Source organism: Schistocerca piceifrons, chromosome 1 (assembly GCF_021461385.2).
Source record: "Schistocerca piceifrons isolate TAMUIC-IGC-003096 chromosome 1, iqSchPice1.1, whole genome shotgun sequence".
Lineage (NCBI taxonomy): Eukaryota > Metazoa > Arthropoda > Insecta > Orthoptera > Acrididae > Schistocerca > Schistocerca piceifrons.
This window is the reverse complement of record NC_060138.1, coordinates 1,203,067,146-1,203,085,298: the sequence shown is the minus strand read 5'-3', so window position 1 is coordinate 1,203,085,298 and position 18,153 is coordinate 1,203,067,146. Positions and strand designations below refer to the sequence as shown.

The window sequence follows — 18,153 nt, the reverse complement described above, 5'->3', positions numbered from 1 at the left end:
CTTCTCTATCTCTTCTAGCAACCCTGTCTGGTATGGATCCCACACCAGTGAGCAGTATTCAAGCAGTGGGTGAACAAGTGTACTGTAACCTACTTCCTTTGTTTTCGGACTGCATTTCCTTAGCATTCTTCCAATGAATCTCAGTCTGGCATCTGCTTTACTGACGATTAATTTTATATGGTCATCACTCCTAATGCCTACTTCCAGATCTTTTATGGAGTTAACAGCTTACAGTTGCTGACGTGCTATATTGTAGCTGAATGATAAAGGATCTTTCCTTCTATATATTCGAGACTTGTCTACATTGAGATTCAATTGCCATTCCCTGCACCATGCGTCAATTTGTTGTAGATCCTCCTGCATTTCAGTTTAATTTTCCATTGTTGCAACCTCTTGATGTACTACAGCATCATTCGCAAAAAGCCTCAGTGAACTTCTGATGTTATCCACAAGGTCATTTATATAAATCGTCAATAGCAACGGTCCTACGACACTCCCCTGCAGCACACCTGAAACCACTCCTATTTCAAAAGACTTCTCTCCATTGAGAATGACATGCTGTATTATGTTATCTAGGAACCCTTCAATCCAATCACACAATTGGCCTGATAGTCCATATGCTCTTACTTTGTTCATTAAACAACTGTGGGGAACTGTATCGAACGCCTTGTGGAAGTCAAGAAACATGGCATGTACCTGGGAACCCATGTCTATGGCCCTCTGAGTCTCATGGACGAATGGTGCAAGCTGGGTTTCACATGATCGTCTCTTTCGAAACCCATGCTGATTCCTACAGAGTAGATTTCTAGTCTCTAGAAAAGTCATTATACTTGAACGTAATATGTGTTCCAAAATTCTACAACTGATTGACATTAGAGATATAGGTCTATAGTTCTGCACATCTGTTCGATGTCCCTCCTTGAAAACTGGGATGACCTGTGCCCTTTTCCAATCTTTTGGAACACTACACTCTTCTAGAGACCTACAGTACACCGCTGCAAGAATGGGGTCAAGTTCCTTCACATACTCTGCACAAATTGTAAATAGCCTTTCTCTCCCTGTATTTTACCCCTATCACCTTCAGAATTTGAAAGAGAGTATTCCAGTCAACAATGCCAAAACCTTTCTCTAAGTCTACAAATGCTAGAAACATAGGTTTACCTTTCCTTAATCTATTTTCTTAGATAAGTTGTAGGGTCAGTATTTCCTCACATGTTCCAACATTTCTATGGAATCCAAACTGATCTTCCCTGAGGTCGGCTTCTAGCAGTTTCTCCATTTGTCTGTATAGAATTTGTGTTAGTATTTTGTAGCCTTTGCTTCTTAAACTGATAGTTCAGTAATTTTCACATCTGCCAACACCCGCTTTCTTTGGGATTGGAATTATTATATTCTTCTTTAAGTCTGAGGGTATTTCGCCTGTCTCATACATCTTACTCACCAGATGGTAGCATTTTGTCATGGCTGCCTCTCCCAAGGCTATCAGTAGTTCCAATGGGATGTTGTCTACTCCTGGGGCCTTGTTTCGACTTAGGTCTTTCATTGCTCTGTCAAACTCTTCACACAGTATAATATCTCCCATTTCATCTTGATCTACATCCTCTTCCATTTCCATAACATTGTCCTCAAGAACATCACCCTTGTATGGACGCTCTATATACTCCTTCCACCTTTCTGATTTCCCTTCTTTGCTTAGAACTGAGTTTCCATCTGAACTCTTGATATTCGTGCAAGTGGTTCTCTTTTCTCGTAAGGTCTCTCTAATTTTCCTGTAGGCAGTATCTATCTTACCCCTAGTGATATACACCTCTACATCCTAACATTTGTCCTCTAGCCATCCCTGCTTAGCCATTTGGCACATCCTGTCGATCTCATTTTTGAGAGGTTTGTATTCCTTTTTGCCTGCTTCATTTACTGCATTTTTGTATTTTCTCCTTTCATCAATTAAACTGAATATCTCTTCTGTAACCTAAGGATGTCTATTAGCCCTCTTCTTTCTACCTACTTGCTCCTCTGATGCCTTCACTATTTCATCTCTCAAAGCTACCCATTCTTCTTCTACTGTATTTCTTTCCCTCATTCTTGTCAATCATTCCATAATGCTCTCCCTGAAACTCTCTCCAACCTCTGGTTCTGTTAGTTTATCCAGGTCCCATCTCTTTAAATTCCCACCTTTTTGCAGTTTCCTTAGTTTTAATCTACAGTTCATAACCAATAGATTGTGGTCAGAGTCCACGTCTGCCCCTGGAAATGTCTTACAATTTAAAACCTGGTTCCTAAATCTCTGTCTTACCGTTCCTGAATCTCTGTCTTACCATTATATAATCTATCTGAAACCTTCCAGTATCTCCAGTAGATGTGATGCCAACACGACCTATGCTGAGACATGACTCACCTCATCATGCACGTCTTTTTATTGAGCTGGATTTCCTGCCCATCTCGTGCACCTATGTTCCTCTGCACCATGCCATGCCCACTTCACACAGGTGCCTTACAATCAGACCACTGAGTGCTATCACACCGTCCACCACTGTCCTAAGCTTTTGTTGTTGCTTGGAGATTCTCTGGCAATGTGGTTTGCCCTCAGTGAGTGTTTGATGTCAGGCAGTGGCATCATATTGGAGGTGACAAGAAGTTTGCCACTCTTCTTAACTACCCCAGGGACTATGTGGTCCTTATTAAGTGACTTGCTTTTGGACATTCCTGCTTCTCACAAATACGAAACTACCAAGACACTACTGCTACAATGACTAACATGTACACCTGAGCAGCACCTACATCTCATCATCAAAAAGTCTACTTTTGGCAATAGCAAACTGTCTTCCCTCTGGTGCCACCTGCAAATTCTATCTGATCCAATGCTCGTCCTTGATTGTGTGCCATGGACACTTTGCCTCCTAAAACTGCCAGTATACATTTAGAGAGCAATGCTAGTGCATGAGGAGGCACTGCCGGGGTTTAAACATCGACTCACTCACAGAATGCAGTCACTATTACAACACCGCATTCTAAACAACAATCAACAGTGTTACACTGTAGTCAACGCCCAGTATGCCTGCACTGAAACCAGTTTTGTATAATCCTGGCTGAGCTGCCCTAACATTCTGTACAGATGCGGACTGTCTGGAGTTGGCCAGACCAATCTGATCCGGGTCGTGCCACTGCCTCTATGACCACAAGTGCTTTTCATGATGCCAGTGGACAACAGTCACCTACCACGACAGCTGAGGCTGTCACCTCATCACCTTCAGTTGACCACTGCCCTGACTCTGTGTACAAACAAAAGTTACGTCAACGAAGTGCATCACCTGTTTCCATGCCCAACACACAGCAATGCTACTGCTGGCTTCACACCAAAATTGGGCAGGATGCACAGTGCTGCAGACAACCCTGTGCCTACCCAAAACTGGAATGGCCACCTGACATATGTGCACTGGGCTGGCCTTCATTAACGAGCCACCTCCACACACCACAACAAAACAGCACCGATGCAGCATTTCAACACGTAGACAGTTCCCAGCTATTTTGCCACCACTGCAAATGCATGTGGCCAATGACATAATAACAGTTGCTGGAACTGCACAAATCGTGATCAACTTTGGCACAGATACACAAATACCTTGGAGATTCCTAGTGGATGAGACAGTAGAACAAGTCGTGGGAGCCGATTTCCTCCAGAACTACCAACTACTTCCAGATCTAAATTGTGCCCTCCTATTACAATGGGATGGCCGGCAGCCAATCCTTGGTGCGGTGAGCGATACACTACCTGCCAGCACTGTAGTGCCCTCGGTCACACTGTCACCACTCAACACACCACTCAACCTGAAGCTAAAAAGCAAAGCACTTTCCAACCAGCTATGCTTAAAGGCAGCCAAGTACTCATCATGACAACGACGTCATGTGTCTCAACAACAAACAATTACGGAGACAAATTGTGATTGCCACAGTGTCATTACGTGCAGGTCAACAGCATCTTGATGACCTTTATCATCTCTATACCAATCACTACCATGGCACCACTGCTATGGACATTTTGCAGATTAGGGAAGTGACACAATCCCCAATCGAATGCACTCCTGAGACAATGCCATGGGACACTAACAGCATTGGTGAATCACATTGTGTCCCGTCTCCTGGACTCGCTCAATGCTCTCCCATTAGACAACATACAATCTATGCCATGCGGGATGGTACAGTCCACACATTACAACCACAGCAGGTCCCCCTGCCCATTGCTGCCCATGTCACCTAGCTCCCCACTAACATAAAACGACAAAAGAAGTGGACAAACTTTTGCAGGCTGGCAGAGTCAGCCCATCATACACTGTTTGGGCCTTCCCAATTATACTAGTTCCTAAAAAGAACAGTACCTGTTGCCTACGCAGTGACTACCACTACCTCAACACCCGTACAATCATTTACAGCTACCTTGTTCTGAACTTGCACGATTTTCCCCACATCTTGGCCAGGGCAAAAATTTTCAGTGCTGTCAACTGTAAAACAGCATACCTGCAAATGCCAATGGCAGATGAAGATGTACTGAAAACTGTGATAATCACCCCACTCAGTCTCTCTGAATTCTTCTACATGAACTATGGACTAAAAAATGCAGCCCCGACGTGGCAAAGATTTATTAATAGCATACTGATGAGTTTCTCTTTTTAATTTGCCTATCTAAATGACATCACAATCTTTTCACAAAATGAGCAAGACCATGATGACCATCTGTGTATCACCTTGATAAGGTAGCGCCTCACATTTTCATGATAAATGATGAAAAGTGCGAACTTTGACAACTCATTGTGACCTTTGTCGGACATCAAATCAACACATCCGGAGAGTGTCCTGCTCCTGAGAAAACTGACCAGATACGCTTTTGGGTCATAAATTTCTACAGGAAACAAACCAATTGCCACACGCTGCTGAGACTTTGCTGCCACTCACCCAAGCATTGCGCAGCAAGAATACATATGATAAATGACAACTCGATTGGACACCGCAAATACAGGTGGGCTTCGACAAAATAAAAGAACAGCTGTTACACGCCATGACTCTCGCGCACCCATCATCTGATGCACATCTAATTATAGGGTCTGATGCTAGCAATCAAGCAATCAGGGCTGATTTCCAGTGAGAGGTCAGTGGAATTACTCAGCTTCTCAGGTTTATCTCACACAAACTTACCAACACCCAGAAAAAATGGTCCAAATTTGACTACTAGTGACTACTAGCCACATATGAAGCAGTTCATCACTTTCAAGATGATGATGAAGGGAGACCCCTTATCATATACATAGACCGTCACCCTTTGGCAGACTCATTCTGCAACCCATTGACAGATTCTGCACCCAGTAGATTTCTCCACCTAGATTTCATAGCAAAGCTCACTACCAATGTGTGATACATTAAAGGTGCTGATAACATTGTGGCAGACTATATTTCTCATATCACAGCTACCTCCATCCAGTTGGACTTCAATAGGATTGCAAATGCACAAGCAACAGATGCCAATCTCCACAGTTTGTTTAACAAACCAGAGACCGGACTCCAATTGCAACAACAAATGCTACCTGGTGTAACCAAACAAGTCTGCTGAAACGTTTCGAATTGAGAGGTCCAATCAGCCATCCCACAGCACTAAAACGCAGGACAATATTTGACATTCTCCAAAACCTGACACATCCGGGCATGCACCCTGCCATGCACCTCATCATGGAACAGTTTGTCTGGACTAACATTCAAAAATATTGTGCCAAGTGGGCCACAACTTGCATTCCATGCCAGCAGGCAAAAACGGGCCACCATGCACAGCTCCCCTTTGGCAAATTCCCAGTTCCAAAGGGGCAGTTCCAGCATGTTCACACTGGCATCCTAGGGCCACTCCATGAATCACATGGTTACCATTAGATTCTGTCAAAAATTTTCTGACATGATGAGTGGAGGCAATGCCCATTTCACACGTATTAGCAGAGATATTAGCAAAATTTTTTGCCAGCATTTGGATTGCCAGATTCAGCTGCCCTGCCTCCTTAACATCAGACCAGAGTCGGCAGTTCGAATCCCACCTGTTCAATGACTTATGCCACCTATGTGGATGCTACAAGTTCCATACAACCATCTACCACTCCAAATCCAATGCCCTCTTGGAACAGTGGCATCAGATGATGAAAGCTGCTTTCACGTGGCACTCAGAATCGTGGGTGGAGGCCCTTTCATAGGTTCTTCTGAGCATTTGCACAACACACAAAGATGACCCTGATGCGTTGCTTGCCACAATGCTATGCAGCGAGCTCCTCAGTCTACCGACTGAATTTGTAGCAACAAAATGGTTCCCACAGACCTGGACTTAGTTGCCACCCCTCTCACACCACATGACACAATGAATATTTATTCATAAATACCTGGCCACATCTTCTCAAGTGATATATGGAAATGCCGTGTGGCTAGGGCCTCCCGTCGGGTAGACCGTTCGCCTGGTGCAAGTCTTTCGAGTTGATGCCACTTCAGCGACTTGCGTGTCGATGGGGATGAAATGATGATGGAAGACACACAACATCCAGTCATCACGAGGCAGAGAAAATCCCTGGCCCCACCGGGAATTGAACCCGGGACCCCGTGCGCGGGAAGCGAGAATGCTACCGCAAGACCACGAGCTGCAGACTTCTCAAGTGATGCTATGTACTGACATGTGAAACCCGCCCTAGAGCCACCATCTACAGGACCATACCGAGTGTTGAAACATGATACAAACACTTGTGATATCGAAATTACTGGAAAACAAACAATAGCGTCAGTGAACCGGCTTAAACTGGCATGTACTTTAGCGGACCTGTCACAACAGACACTGCTTGCTCCACCGCCTCCTATGCACCATTAGTCAAATTCCAAATGCAAGTAAATCTCCATGATTTTTTGCCTGATGTTATTCCATCACATTATGTGATACCATCATCTTGATTACCACTACCTAAAAGGACAGGTGGTCGGGTGCAAGCACTGTCACACTCCTGTCCCACCAGAAATTTGACACCACAGGACTCACCTTCCATTTCTCAACAGACAGTACACTTGCCATTACTGTCCTGCCTATTACTCCTGTGGATGCAACAATGCAAGGCGATGCCACCAACATGTCTCCATTTCACTGTGGCTACATCCTTATCTGCTAATGCTGTCACACTCTGATGTCCCTGCAACCCCCCCCCCCCCCCCCCCCCCCACCACCACCCCACCAGTGCACCTTCCTGTTGATTATGATGGATCCATCACATTCACCATCACATAGACACCTGCATGACTTCAGACTGACAATGCCTAACCCCAGATTCCTGCCACATGCTCCACTCTTATGGTGGAGGGGTCTCTGTGGTGACATAACATCACTGACCCAGGAAAAGGAGAATGACTGTCTTGTGACACTGTGTGAATTAGTATGCTCTGTACACTCTTAATGATTACATATTATGTGTAAGTGCTTACCAATAAACAGTGTGGAAACCATATCTCTATGCTGTTTCACTATTCTGCCATCACATCATTGGTACCCCATCTTCCACCCCCTGCTCTCCCTCCCCCTCCCTACCCCAGCCAACTCCTTACCACCAGCACCCAGACTGCTGCCAATCTGACCCCAGCAGTCAGAGACAGTGGTCATGTGTTTGTGTGAGTTGTTTCTGTGCGAATGTGTGTGTGCATGTTGTCTATTTCAGAAAAAGACCTACCGGCCAAAAGCTGACTTGTTTAGTAGACTTTTTGCTGCGCCTGTCTGCAATTCATCTCCACTACATGGTGAATAGTGCTGTCATTATTCCATCAAATTAAAAAAAAAGAAAAAAAATTCAGTAAAATGGTTTTTTAGAAAAGGTTTTTTTTTCATATCTGTAGAACTAAGTGTACATTGTTACATTTACCAGTTTATGTGTGTAGCACCCATTCTTTCAGACATGTCTGAAGAAAGAGTTGCCACACACATAAATATATACATTTATGTGCCTTGATGGCAAAATGATATCTTTTGTGCACAAGCACTCACTCATCTGAACCTTTGTGGGACTCAGTTGGTTAGCTGCAAACCAACAGGCGATAATGAACAGAGGGGACTACATCTGTAGTGTGTGGCATGTGGGAATTTGGGCTGGACAGGAAGCAAATGTAGATGGCTGAGGCAGTTAAGCCAACCATTCTAAAGAAGTGGAGTATCCAGGTTTGAGTCCCAGTCCTGCACAGATTTTCACACCTTGCTGTTGCATTTAATGCAAAACCCACATGCAGCTAAGCTCTGTAAATTTCTATTATATTTAATAATACCTGTGTAGGGTTACACCAATTCAAATAAGCAAATGAACTGGCCTAGTTAAACTCTGACAACAGAGAAAATCCAGTTCAGACTTTGCTCTGTAGATTTGTAAAGTAGTGCAATGAAGTGTTAAGTTAAAAATCTGTTGAATATGAACAATTGTGAAAAATGGAATTTACATCCCAGAGTCCAAATCACATTCACCTAAGTGTTGATGTTATACAAATAAATATGCATTTCACACACTGAAAAATGATAATTCCTATAAATTACTGTACCTTCACGTCATCAACGCTGGATGCAATGTGCAAAGGTGTTTTTCCTTTGTTGTCCTTCATAAAGGGACTTGCTCCTTCTGCCAGTAATATCTTTACTTCACGGTGTAACGAACGCCAATTTGAGCCTTGCTGCACAAGCATGGCAAGTGCTGTCTGCCCCTCATCATTTCTCTCATCTACAGGCACCAGCTTCCTCCTCAGAATATGCTCTATAATCCTCATTCTGTTGTTACCATTTCTCGTGGCAAAGTGTAGAACAGTGTTTCCATGATTGTCATAGCCCCATGCTGAGGGCCAAACACCCATCAGATAATCAATGGCTGTGGGATTCCCAAGCTGGGATGCCTGGTGTATAATTTTCTGGCCATTGATATTGCCTACTGTTATATTAGCTCCAGCATCAATCAGTACTTGCGCAGTCTGCAACAACAAATGTGAATTCTTGAGATTAATATCCAAGCATTAATTAAGTTTTGAAAACATACATCTACAGTTTATGGTTAAGCTCTTGCCAGTGTATAAAACCTGCTGCCTTCCATGATGGTGGTTTCCCTCATTTTTTCCTTCCTCTAATGCCTTTTTGCCTCTTTATCTCTGCTACAATGTGTTTTTGACATTCATCACCCATCTTCAGCTGGATAATATCAGTAATACATTCTATGACAAAAAAAAATACTATGCATCATGAAGGAATTATCTGAATGGGACAAAAATTGGTAGATATAATGTATATGTACAGACAAACAAATGATTACAGTTTCAGGAGAACTGGAAGATCTTTTTCAAGAGAAAGAACTCCACATTTTGAGCTAGTTAGTAATGCAGTGTTCTAAATCTGGCCCTTATGCAAGCAGTTATTCAGCTTGGCATTGATTGACAGAGATATGGGATGTCCTCCCTCAAACCAAATTCTGTCCAGTTGACAAATTATATTGTCAAAATCCCAAGATGGTAGGAGGGCCCTGCTCATAAGACTCCAGATTTTTTGCAATTGGGGAGAGATCTTGTGATCTTACTGGCCTACACTGAGTTTGGCAAGCATGAAAACAAGCAGTAGAAACTCTTGTTGTGTGCAGGCATTATCTTGCTGAAATGTAAGCCCAGGATGGCTTACCATTAAAGGCAACAAAACAGGGCATAGAATATCATCGACATACCAATGTAATATAAGGGTGCCACGAATGACAATCAAAGAGGTCCTGCTATGAAAAGAAATGGTACCTTAGACCCTCCCTCCTGGTTGTTAAGTCATGTGGTGGGGAACATTCAGGTTGGTATCCCACTGCTGTCCAGGGAATTTTCAGATAAGTCTTCACTGGTCATCGTGGCTCCATTTGAAGCAGGACTCATCACTGAAGAAAATTCTGCTCCAATCAATGAGATTCCAGGCTAAAGACAAATAAGGAGATGCCCTGGACGGCTGTGGAATACTAATATGACCGTCATCTGCCATACGGCCTTACAACCAGGAGTGATAGTCTCGAGTGCCATGTCTTTTCATAGCAGGACCCCTTTGTTTGTCATTGTCGACACCCTTACAACAAAGTAGTATGGTGAAGATATTCTATGCACCATTTAGTTGCCCTTCATGGTAAGCCATCCTAGGTTTACATATCAGCAAGATAATGGCCACCAACACATGGTGAGAATTTCTACTACTTGTTGATGTGGTTGGCAAACACTACCTTGGCCAGCAATGTCGCCAGATTTCTTCCCAACTGTAAACATTTGGAGCATTATAGGCAGGGCTCTCCAACCATTTTGGAATTATGATGATCTAACTTGACAATTGGACATAATTTGGCACAATATCCCTCAGGAAGACATCCAACAACTCTATACATCAATGCCAAGCCAAATAAGTGCTTGCATAAGGGCCAGAGTAAGACCAAAACATTATTGACTTGCTCAACTTGTAAAGCTCTATCTCTTGAACAAATCATCCAATTTATCTACAATAGTAATAATTTTTTTGTCTATACATGTAGATCACATATACTGATTTCTCTGACAGAAAATATTTTTAAGACTGACATGGAACTGCCCCTTGGTAATGAATGAGAGAATTGCCCATCACATAAAATGCTGGAAACTGTGATTTCAATGCACCAATTACTTGTTGTCACATGTTTGTGTGTGCCCATCTCCCACATGCTCTGCCCTGAGTACTTTTCTCTGTCGTTACATTTTGGTGGGTGAGAGGGGCACTCATGTCAATTGTAACACAGACTGCTACTCACAATAAAACAGTGCCTGTTCGTTGTCATGTCTCTGTGAAGCATAATTAGGGGCAAATAATAATAATAATTAGTACTTTATTCAATATCAAGTGATTCATTGCATAGGTACCAGTATGAAAATGGCAAAGATTACAATTCTTGATCCATAAAACAACAAGATATTTGTAGAATTTCTGGTGCATATGGTTTGTGGAATGATGCAGAATAGTAATAAGTGAGGTAAACTCAAATTTGTTGCTGATAATGGAGCATATGGAAAGGTCCCGCTCACATAGTTTAATTGTTAACAGTGAACTGAGGACAGTTAGAGTATCAAAGAGATTCATACCCTACAGGAGGGCTAAACTCATGTTGCAGCCAAAGAGTTTTATTTATGTGGATACTACACTTCACCAATGGTGAGGTCCACACAGAGCCATTCTCCTGCAGCATATATGGTTGGCAGGTGGAGGGTGACAAAGGTTCCCAGCCACATGCATGAACTTTGTGCAGTTGTATATGACTATCTGTGCCACGGCTGGATGTGAAGCAGGACATGACTGGACAATTTCTCAGCAAAGGTGTACACTGGTGGTGCCTTTATACCACTCTTTACTGTACATGTTAATGACTAAGGTAGGGGAGAGGTCATCAGATATGGCTTTAGTCAGATTGCTGTTCAGTGTCAAAGTTCTTGAGTTTCAGTGGTGGAAGGGTTACTTGTGACAGTGATGAATGAGATGGTGTAGTGTCATCTCTCTCTTCTTGCATGTTGTCTTCTTCCTGAGCAGCACTTTTGGTGCACCTCTCAAAATCTTGGTGGGTTTGAGGCGATGCATGGGGACAGGGAAATTGGTGTAGTATTCAAAATGAAATGTTCATTCTGCAATGGAGTGTACACTGATATGAAACTTCCTGGCAGATTGAAATTGTGGGCCAGACATCCTGAGGACCTTTTCCTTTTGAGAGCAAGTACTCTACCGACTGAGATACCCTAGCATGGAACACAACCTGTCCTCACAGCTTTACTTCCACCAGTGTGATGACAACTTTGTGTACTGTGGTACTGTGCCCTGTCTGATGCCTGTCCACTTAGGCATTGCACTAATTGTGTGTGTGTGTGTGTGTGTGTGTGTGTGTGTGTGTGTGTGTGTGTGTGTGTGTGTGTGTGTGTGTGTGTTGGGATGGCAGGACATGGGGGGAGGCAGCGGGGGCTCAACATAGGTGTCTCACGTGGTGGGTGCATGTACGCACAGTGGTGTAAAAATTCACCATACTGGCCACTGTTTCTGTCCATACAGGCAGTTCATCGACATCACAGGATGTGTTGTCTAGTTCATGCCAGAAATTTGTGGACTGTAGTGCTGTTCCCACTTTAACTGCCTTAGATAAGATTGCATAGCATGTAGTTCCCTTCCTAATAAACATGCCCCAGCTTTCAAATTTAAATTCTCGTTGTGTAGCCTGAGCCCCTCTTTTTTTTATTCTTCAAAACTCTTTGTCACCAGTTGTTGTTCAGACTCCAAAGCCCAACAGTCATTAAGTAGTCGTTGGCTGATTTCATTTGTTAGGTTTGAAGAGGGTTGTATTCGAACAGTCTCCTCTGAAGCTGCATGTAAATGTGCTAGCAGGTTGCCAGTGATTCCAGGGACTGATTCTCCACTGCTGGTTTGTCTGGGGATACATAGTATTTAGGTTTGGGGAGAGCTGAAATTGATGGAGAAAATCTGTGCCCTAGATTTTTTTGTGACATCTGTGATACCAACTTGCCATGTAAATATCTCATGCAAACTGAGAATCACAGTGCATGTGACAGTTCCAAATATGAGTGTCATCTGTGGCACACAGTTGGTGTTCTGGTTGTGGCAGTTCCCCAGGAATGCTGATCACTTCAGAGGACCATCTATAAGGAAGTATTGATTTGTTGCAGTGTCTAACATATACAGTCTAGAAGCATCACTTGCAAAAGGAGCAAAACTAGTTTGACCCATCACTTCAGCTGTATGCAGGTCTGTTGTGTGTTTGGGTGGTTGGATGGTGTGAAACAACTGTGTGCCTGTTAGCTGAAATGTGAGTGAAACCAGTGTAACCATGTGTGTGCCGCTTGCTGCCATGAGGAATGTTATTGTTGACCGTGGATTTGGCAGTTGTGGCTGGATTTGTCACTCATGACACGACTATCATGAGTTTACAGAGCTGCTGGGGTTTGTGGCATCTCCACATTACTGGCCCAGCGTTTTGGGCTAGCAATCTGCTGGTGATGATCACTGTATCACATCCAAGTAGTTTCGTTGTTGTCAAACTGTGAAAAATCTGTCAGCCAGAAATAATATGTTTTTCCTCCCATTATATTCACATGGAAACATTGTCATCTGTATCTGAGGAAGTAATTTAATTAACCAGAGTGTTCAAAGTATACTGTCTGGCATTAGAGTGTGGTTGATCAATTCAAAGAGGCATTTCCGTATGTGAAATGGTTTCTACGGCACTGCCATTCCTCATAAATTACTTTTTATACCTGTTGCTCTGGTGTCTTGGAAAGTCAGTGTCAAATTTGCCTTTGGCTGGGGTTGATTGTATGATACCACAAATTAAGCTGAAATAATCTCATACACTGCTTAGCAGGATCCCAAACTTTGAAGTATCATCTATGATTCCAGAAGTGTGAAGCATGAATTTGATGAATGTGAAATATTCTGCTGTGTGTTCTGGTTGGAAGATCAGTCAAGAGATGAGAGAGTGGTGGTATATGTGCTCCACAAAAGTCCTGTCAGCGATGTGCTGGAATGTTTGGTCTGAGGCTGACAGTGGACAAGATCCCGTGGACTGTGCACAGTCAGATGTTGCATGGTCTAGCTGATCGGACATTGCATTTGATTATGAATGGGGTCATCTGGATCATTCCTGTTGCAGATACACTTGTAAGATTGCAGGAGGTTTTATCATGCAGATGTGAATTAGTTGCCTGAGTACTGTCTTTTTGATGTAGAGCAAGATATGACTCATCACTGAAATCACTGAGGAGGTTAAAATGCATTACACATCTTTCATGTACACATTCACCATTGTTGCTGTTGATGGTAGGGCATGCTAGGCTATCACTTTTGTGTTTCACACTAATTGTAGACTGATCAAGGTGAAAGAGAGTATGTCACTGTTTAAAGCCAATATTCTGTCCAAATTTTTTAAAAAGATGGTGATCATGGAAGCTAAGACTATATCACAAAATACACTTGTTATTGCAGTGTCACCACTGTAGAAATTCTGATGTGGTTGGCTTGCAGAGTGAATCAGAGTGCTAGTGAATGAGATAAACTCAAATTTATTGCTGACAATAGAGCCTACAGAAACACTGCAGGCACACAATACATTTGTTCACCCCTGAACTGAGGTGCCTAATGTGCAAAAGGTATCCCTCCTTGCAGGAGGGCAAAACTCATGCCTCTGCCAATCAGTTTTATGTATGTAATTTTTTTTTTTTTTTTTTTTTTTTACGGTGAAGTTATCACATAATCTTCTGAATATCACATTTATTAACATGTGATAAGATTACAAGTAAATGGTTTGGTGAACACCACATACATAATTTTTTCAAAGTAATTCTCTTTCTGCATTTGAGTATGATATTCCTCTAATGTGATGAAAGGATTTTGTAAAAGGTATTTCTTAGGTTGAAACTTAAGCTTCAATGTGAGAAGAGTTGTAACAGTACTGGGCAGTGCATATTTGCTATGATCAGCACACCAGTTTTTTGAAACAGGCCAAGGCATGGTTGCACATACGACGCTTATAACCCTTTTTCGAGGAATCAATAACTTATTTAGATTTGCTTTGGTTGTTGCTCCCCAAATTTCTATTCCATAGTTCAAGTATGAGGAAAATAAAGCACTGTGTGCAGTGTTCAGAACAACAAAATCTTTGCAAAACTTGCTAATCATATTGATTCCAAATATATTTTTGGATAACTTACAAGCTAGAGAGTTAAGAAACATATTGCTTTGAATGGTTAAACCAATGAATTTCACACAAAACTCTTATTTAACCATTCCATTCCATATGTATAGTTTAATTCGATCACTGAATCTATTGTTGGCAAACTCCATGAGACATGTCTTACTGGTGCTTACATGTAGGTGGTTTTCATTGAACTATTGAACAATTTCATTTGTCTCATTGCTGCAATGGGTCTCTAGTTCATTAAATGAGTCCTTTTTGCACACAATGAATGTATTATCTGCACACAGAACTACTTTTTGATATAGAGAACAATATTTAATGTCATTTACATAAGTCAGAAACACAAGAGAGACCAATAGCAAGCATTTTAGAACCCTGTTTTTTAAATTAGTGATTTTACATTTGTGAACACCACCTTCAGTTTTGAAGACAGCAAACTGTTTTCATGGACTCATGTAGGAATTTATTAGATTGAAAGCAGTTGCCTCTTATGCCAATGTTTCGTAGCTTATCTGCTACGATAGAAATGTTCACACAGGGGAAAAGCTTTCTTAAGGTCTAGATATATACCTGCAACTTGTTCCTTTTTCTCTATGCTGCTTAATACCTCTTCAATTAACTATGCATCTACTATGCTAGTTGATTTACATTTTAGGTATTCATTTTGATATTCAAATGTTAGATTATGTTTGTGGGAAAATTTATAATTATGTCATTCATAGCCTTTCCAGCTATTTGGCAAAGGACAGGAAGTATTGAGATTGGTCTGTAATTTTCCATTTTGTATTTGTCACCTTTTTAATAGACCAGTGTTACATGGGCTATTTTTAATTTGTCTGGGAAAGTGCCAAATTCTACTATATTATTTACTGCTACAGACAGAAGTAGAAAGACATTCTGTGTACACACTTTTAATACATTAATACTGAGGCCATCATGACCTACAGAACTGGAGGATTTGAAAGAGCTAATGATGTTCATTATTTCTTTGTAATTTGGGGGGGGGGGGGGGGGGCTTCATGTATGCTATGCTAAGATGAGTTGCCTTTAAAATGATACTGCAGATTTTTATGTTCGTCACTGATGGCTTTCCCTACCAATTTCAAGTTGTTCTTTTATGTACATACCATTTCACTTTACAATAAAGTTTATACAAGCTTAGTCTCTGCATGTTCTAAAACTGTTTATCACTGCTCAGACACCAGCAGGAAGGTTGTATGAAGTCTGATGCTTGTTTTCAGCATAGTTGCTCCTGGTCTGTACTAATAAATTTTTGTACTAGTCTTCATAAATTTTGGAGGCTTCTTAAAGTTTGAGACTTTCTGTATCATTCAGTATTGCACTACACAGTAATTTTAATTTTCCTCTTGCTCCAATGATATTAATATTTATCCAGATACTTTTGTTTATATTTTTTGCATGGTTGACTTTTGTCACTACAATTGGCCATGAGGCATCAAAATAGCAGTAGAACTCAGCAGCAAAGCTATCATAGGATAATCTATCATTGTCAGAGCTTGGTATGTGTGCTAACATCCAGTTCAGTCTGCTGATGTCATAATTATTAATAATTCTTTTGCTTACATATTGTTTCCTTTCAGGGCCAAAGGGCATCTCATAGTATTCCGTCTGAAGCTGTACTGCATGCTGGTCAGAGATGGCTAGGTTTGTAACAGATGTATGTAGGAAAGATAGGCCTTGTTTGTTATTATGTTATACAGACATGTTTGTTCACCAATTTCTCTACTTAGTTCACAAACGAGTGGTATCAGATTAAATTCATCTAGTAGGAGACATAGCTATTTGGAGCTGGGAACATTGGTTAATAAGTCTATATTTATATCCCCTTTTATTTTAATATTAACACAGCCATTTACTCCAAAAAAATGTACTGCCTATATACACAAGCAAGTCAGACAGATTTTTGAAAAAAATATCCATTTTGTGTAGGGCGCCTGTAGACCCCAATAATTACTGTTTTCCCTATTACATTTCAGATTTAGTGCAGCAATTTCTGAGATTTGATCTAAGCAGAATGCACTTACATCAATAACAAAAAAGTTATTTTCTTTTACAGAGAAGACTGCTACACCATACAGCAAGGGTATGAGACTAGACGTGTTTTGGCAAAATCTCCAGTAAAGTCCACAATACAAAACCTTGTGGCAAAGTTGTGCATAATGGACACTGTAGCAAATAAGAACTGTAACTACCTGAAAAGAGTTTAAACATCAGAAAAAAATTCATGGAGGAGAGGAAAGCCTCAAAAAATGTCTAATGAAATCCAAACACTCTTTATCTGTGCAAGTGGGAATATGATATCTCCATGTTGAAACATTATCAAGGGTGTTCATCTGTGTTCTAGTGTGCATGAGTTACAACACCCAGACAAACTTTTGTCTATTGAATTCTGCTGGAGGTTTCTGAGTGAAGTCTAATCAGGGATTTTGGATCCTCAAGGTTTCATTTCCTCAGATGAAGCCTGGTGCAGCCTATGATAGTATGTGAACTTGCAGAACATGTATCAGCATGCAACATAAAACCCCAATAAGTACTTTGTATAGTCCCAAGACTGATGTCTGATGTGCAACAATGTATAGTGTTCATCACATTGTAACACAATTATTTCACCAAACTATTAATGCTAATGTTAGTCCAAAAACTGTTTAAGATGAATAACTGTATGGATATTCTCAGCAAGACAGAGCAACTACAAACATTGCCTTGACAATGTTGTCATGGGTGCATGAGGTGTTTGTGGAGGAGAGAACAATCAGCAGAGGCAGTTCAGTTTCCTGGCCAACTCAACCAACTGACTTCTCTCCCTGTAATTTTTACCTGTGTGACAAATTGGATGAACTGGTGAACACAAATAATTCTCACATATGGGAAGAGCTACAGCCGAACACTGAAAAAGCTATTGCTGCTATCCCTCAAGCAGAGCTGCTATGTGTGTCTCACACTTCGATAAACAAACAAAATGCTACATCAACAACAATGATGGCCATTAACCAGGTTCAATATTGCATCAGCCTTATGTACTTGAAACCCATCACTAACAAAATGTAAAGAGACTCTTTACAATGACCAATTGGAACTAAAAATGAAATTAAGTACATTTTATCAAATAATATAGAAATTAAACAAAATAGACTCATAAGATGCAACACAAAAATAGCTACTAATAGGGGAACCCATCAAATTTGACAATGAAGAAACTACACAGACTGGTGATTCAGAGAATTAAAAGGTAAGCACAAAACTTTAGTACTGTGTTGTGCCCATGGTACTGGATGCACTCTAAGATCACTTTTTGACAGAAGTGTGGAATATGGAATTTGCCTAAGGGAATCAACCAGTTTCTCACTCAAAAGCATCAGCTGCAGTATGTTGACAAATC

General features: G+C 41.3%; 1 protein-coding gene across 1 annotated transcript in view; it reads right to left on the bottom strand.

The window, feature by feature from the left end:
* LOC124802543 (serine/threonine-protein phosphatase 6 regulatory ankyrin repeat subunit A-like) overlaps positions 1–18,153 on the bottom strand; it is a 407,755-nt gene that overhangs the window by 59,596 nt on the left and 330,006 nt on the right. The window contains exon 14 of the mRNA XM_047263406.1: positions 8,578–8,997. Coding sequence (XP_047119362.1) covers positions 8,578–8,997 — 420 coding nt within the window. The remainder of the gene's footprint in view (positions 1–8,577; positions 8,998–18,153) is intronic.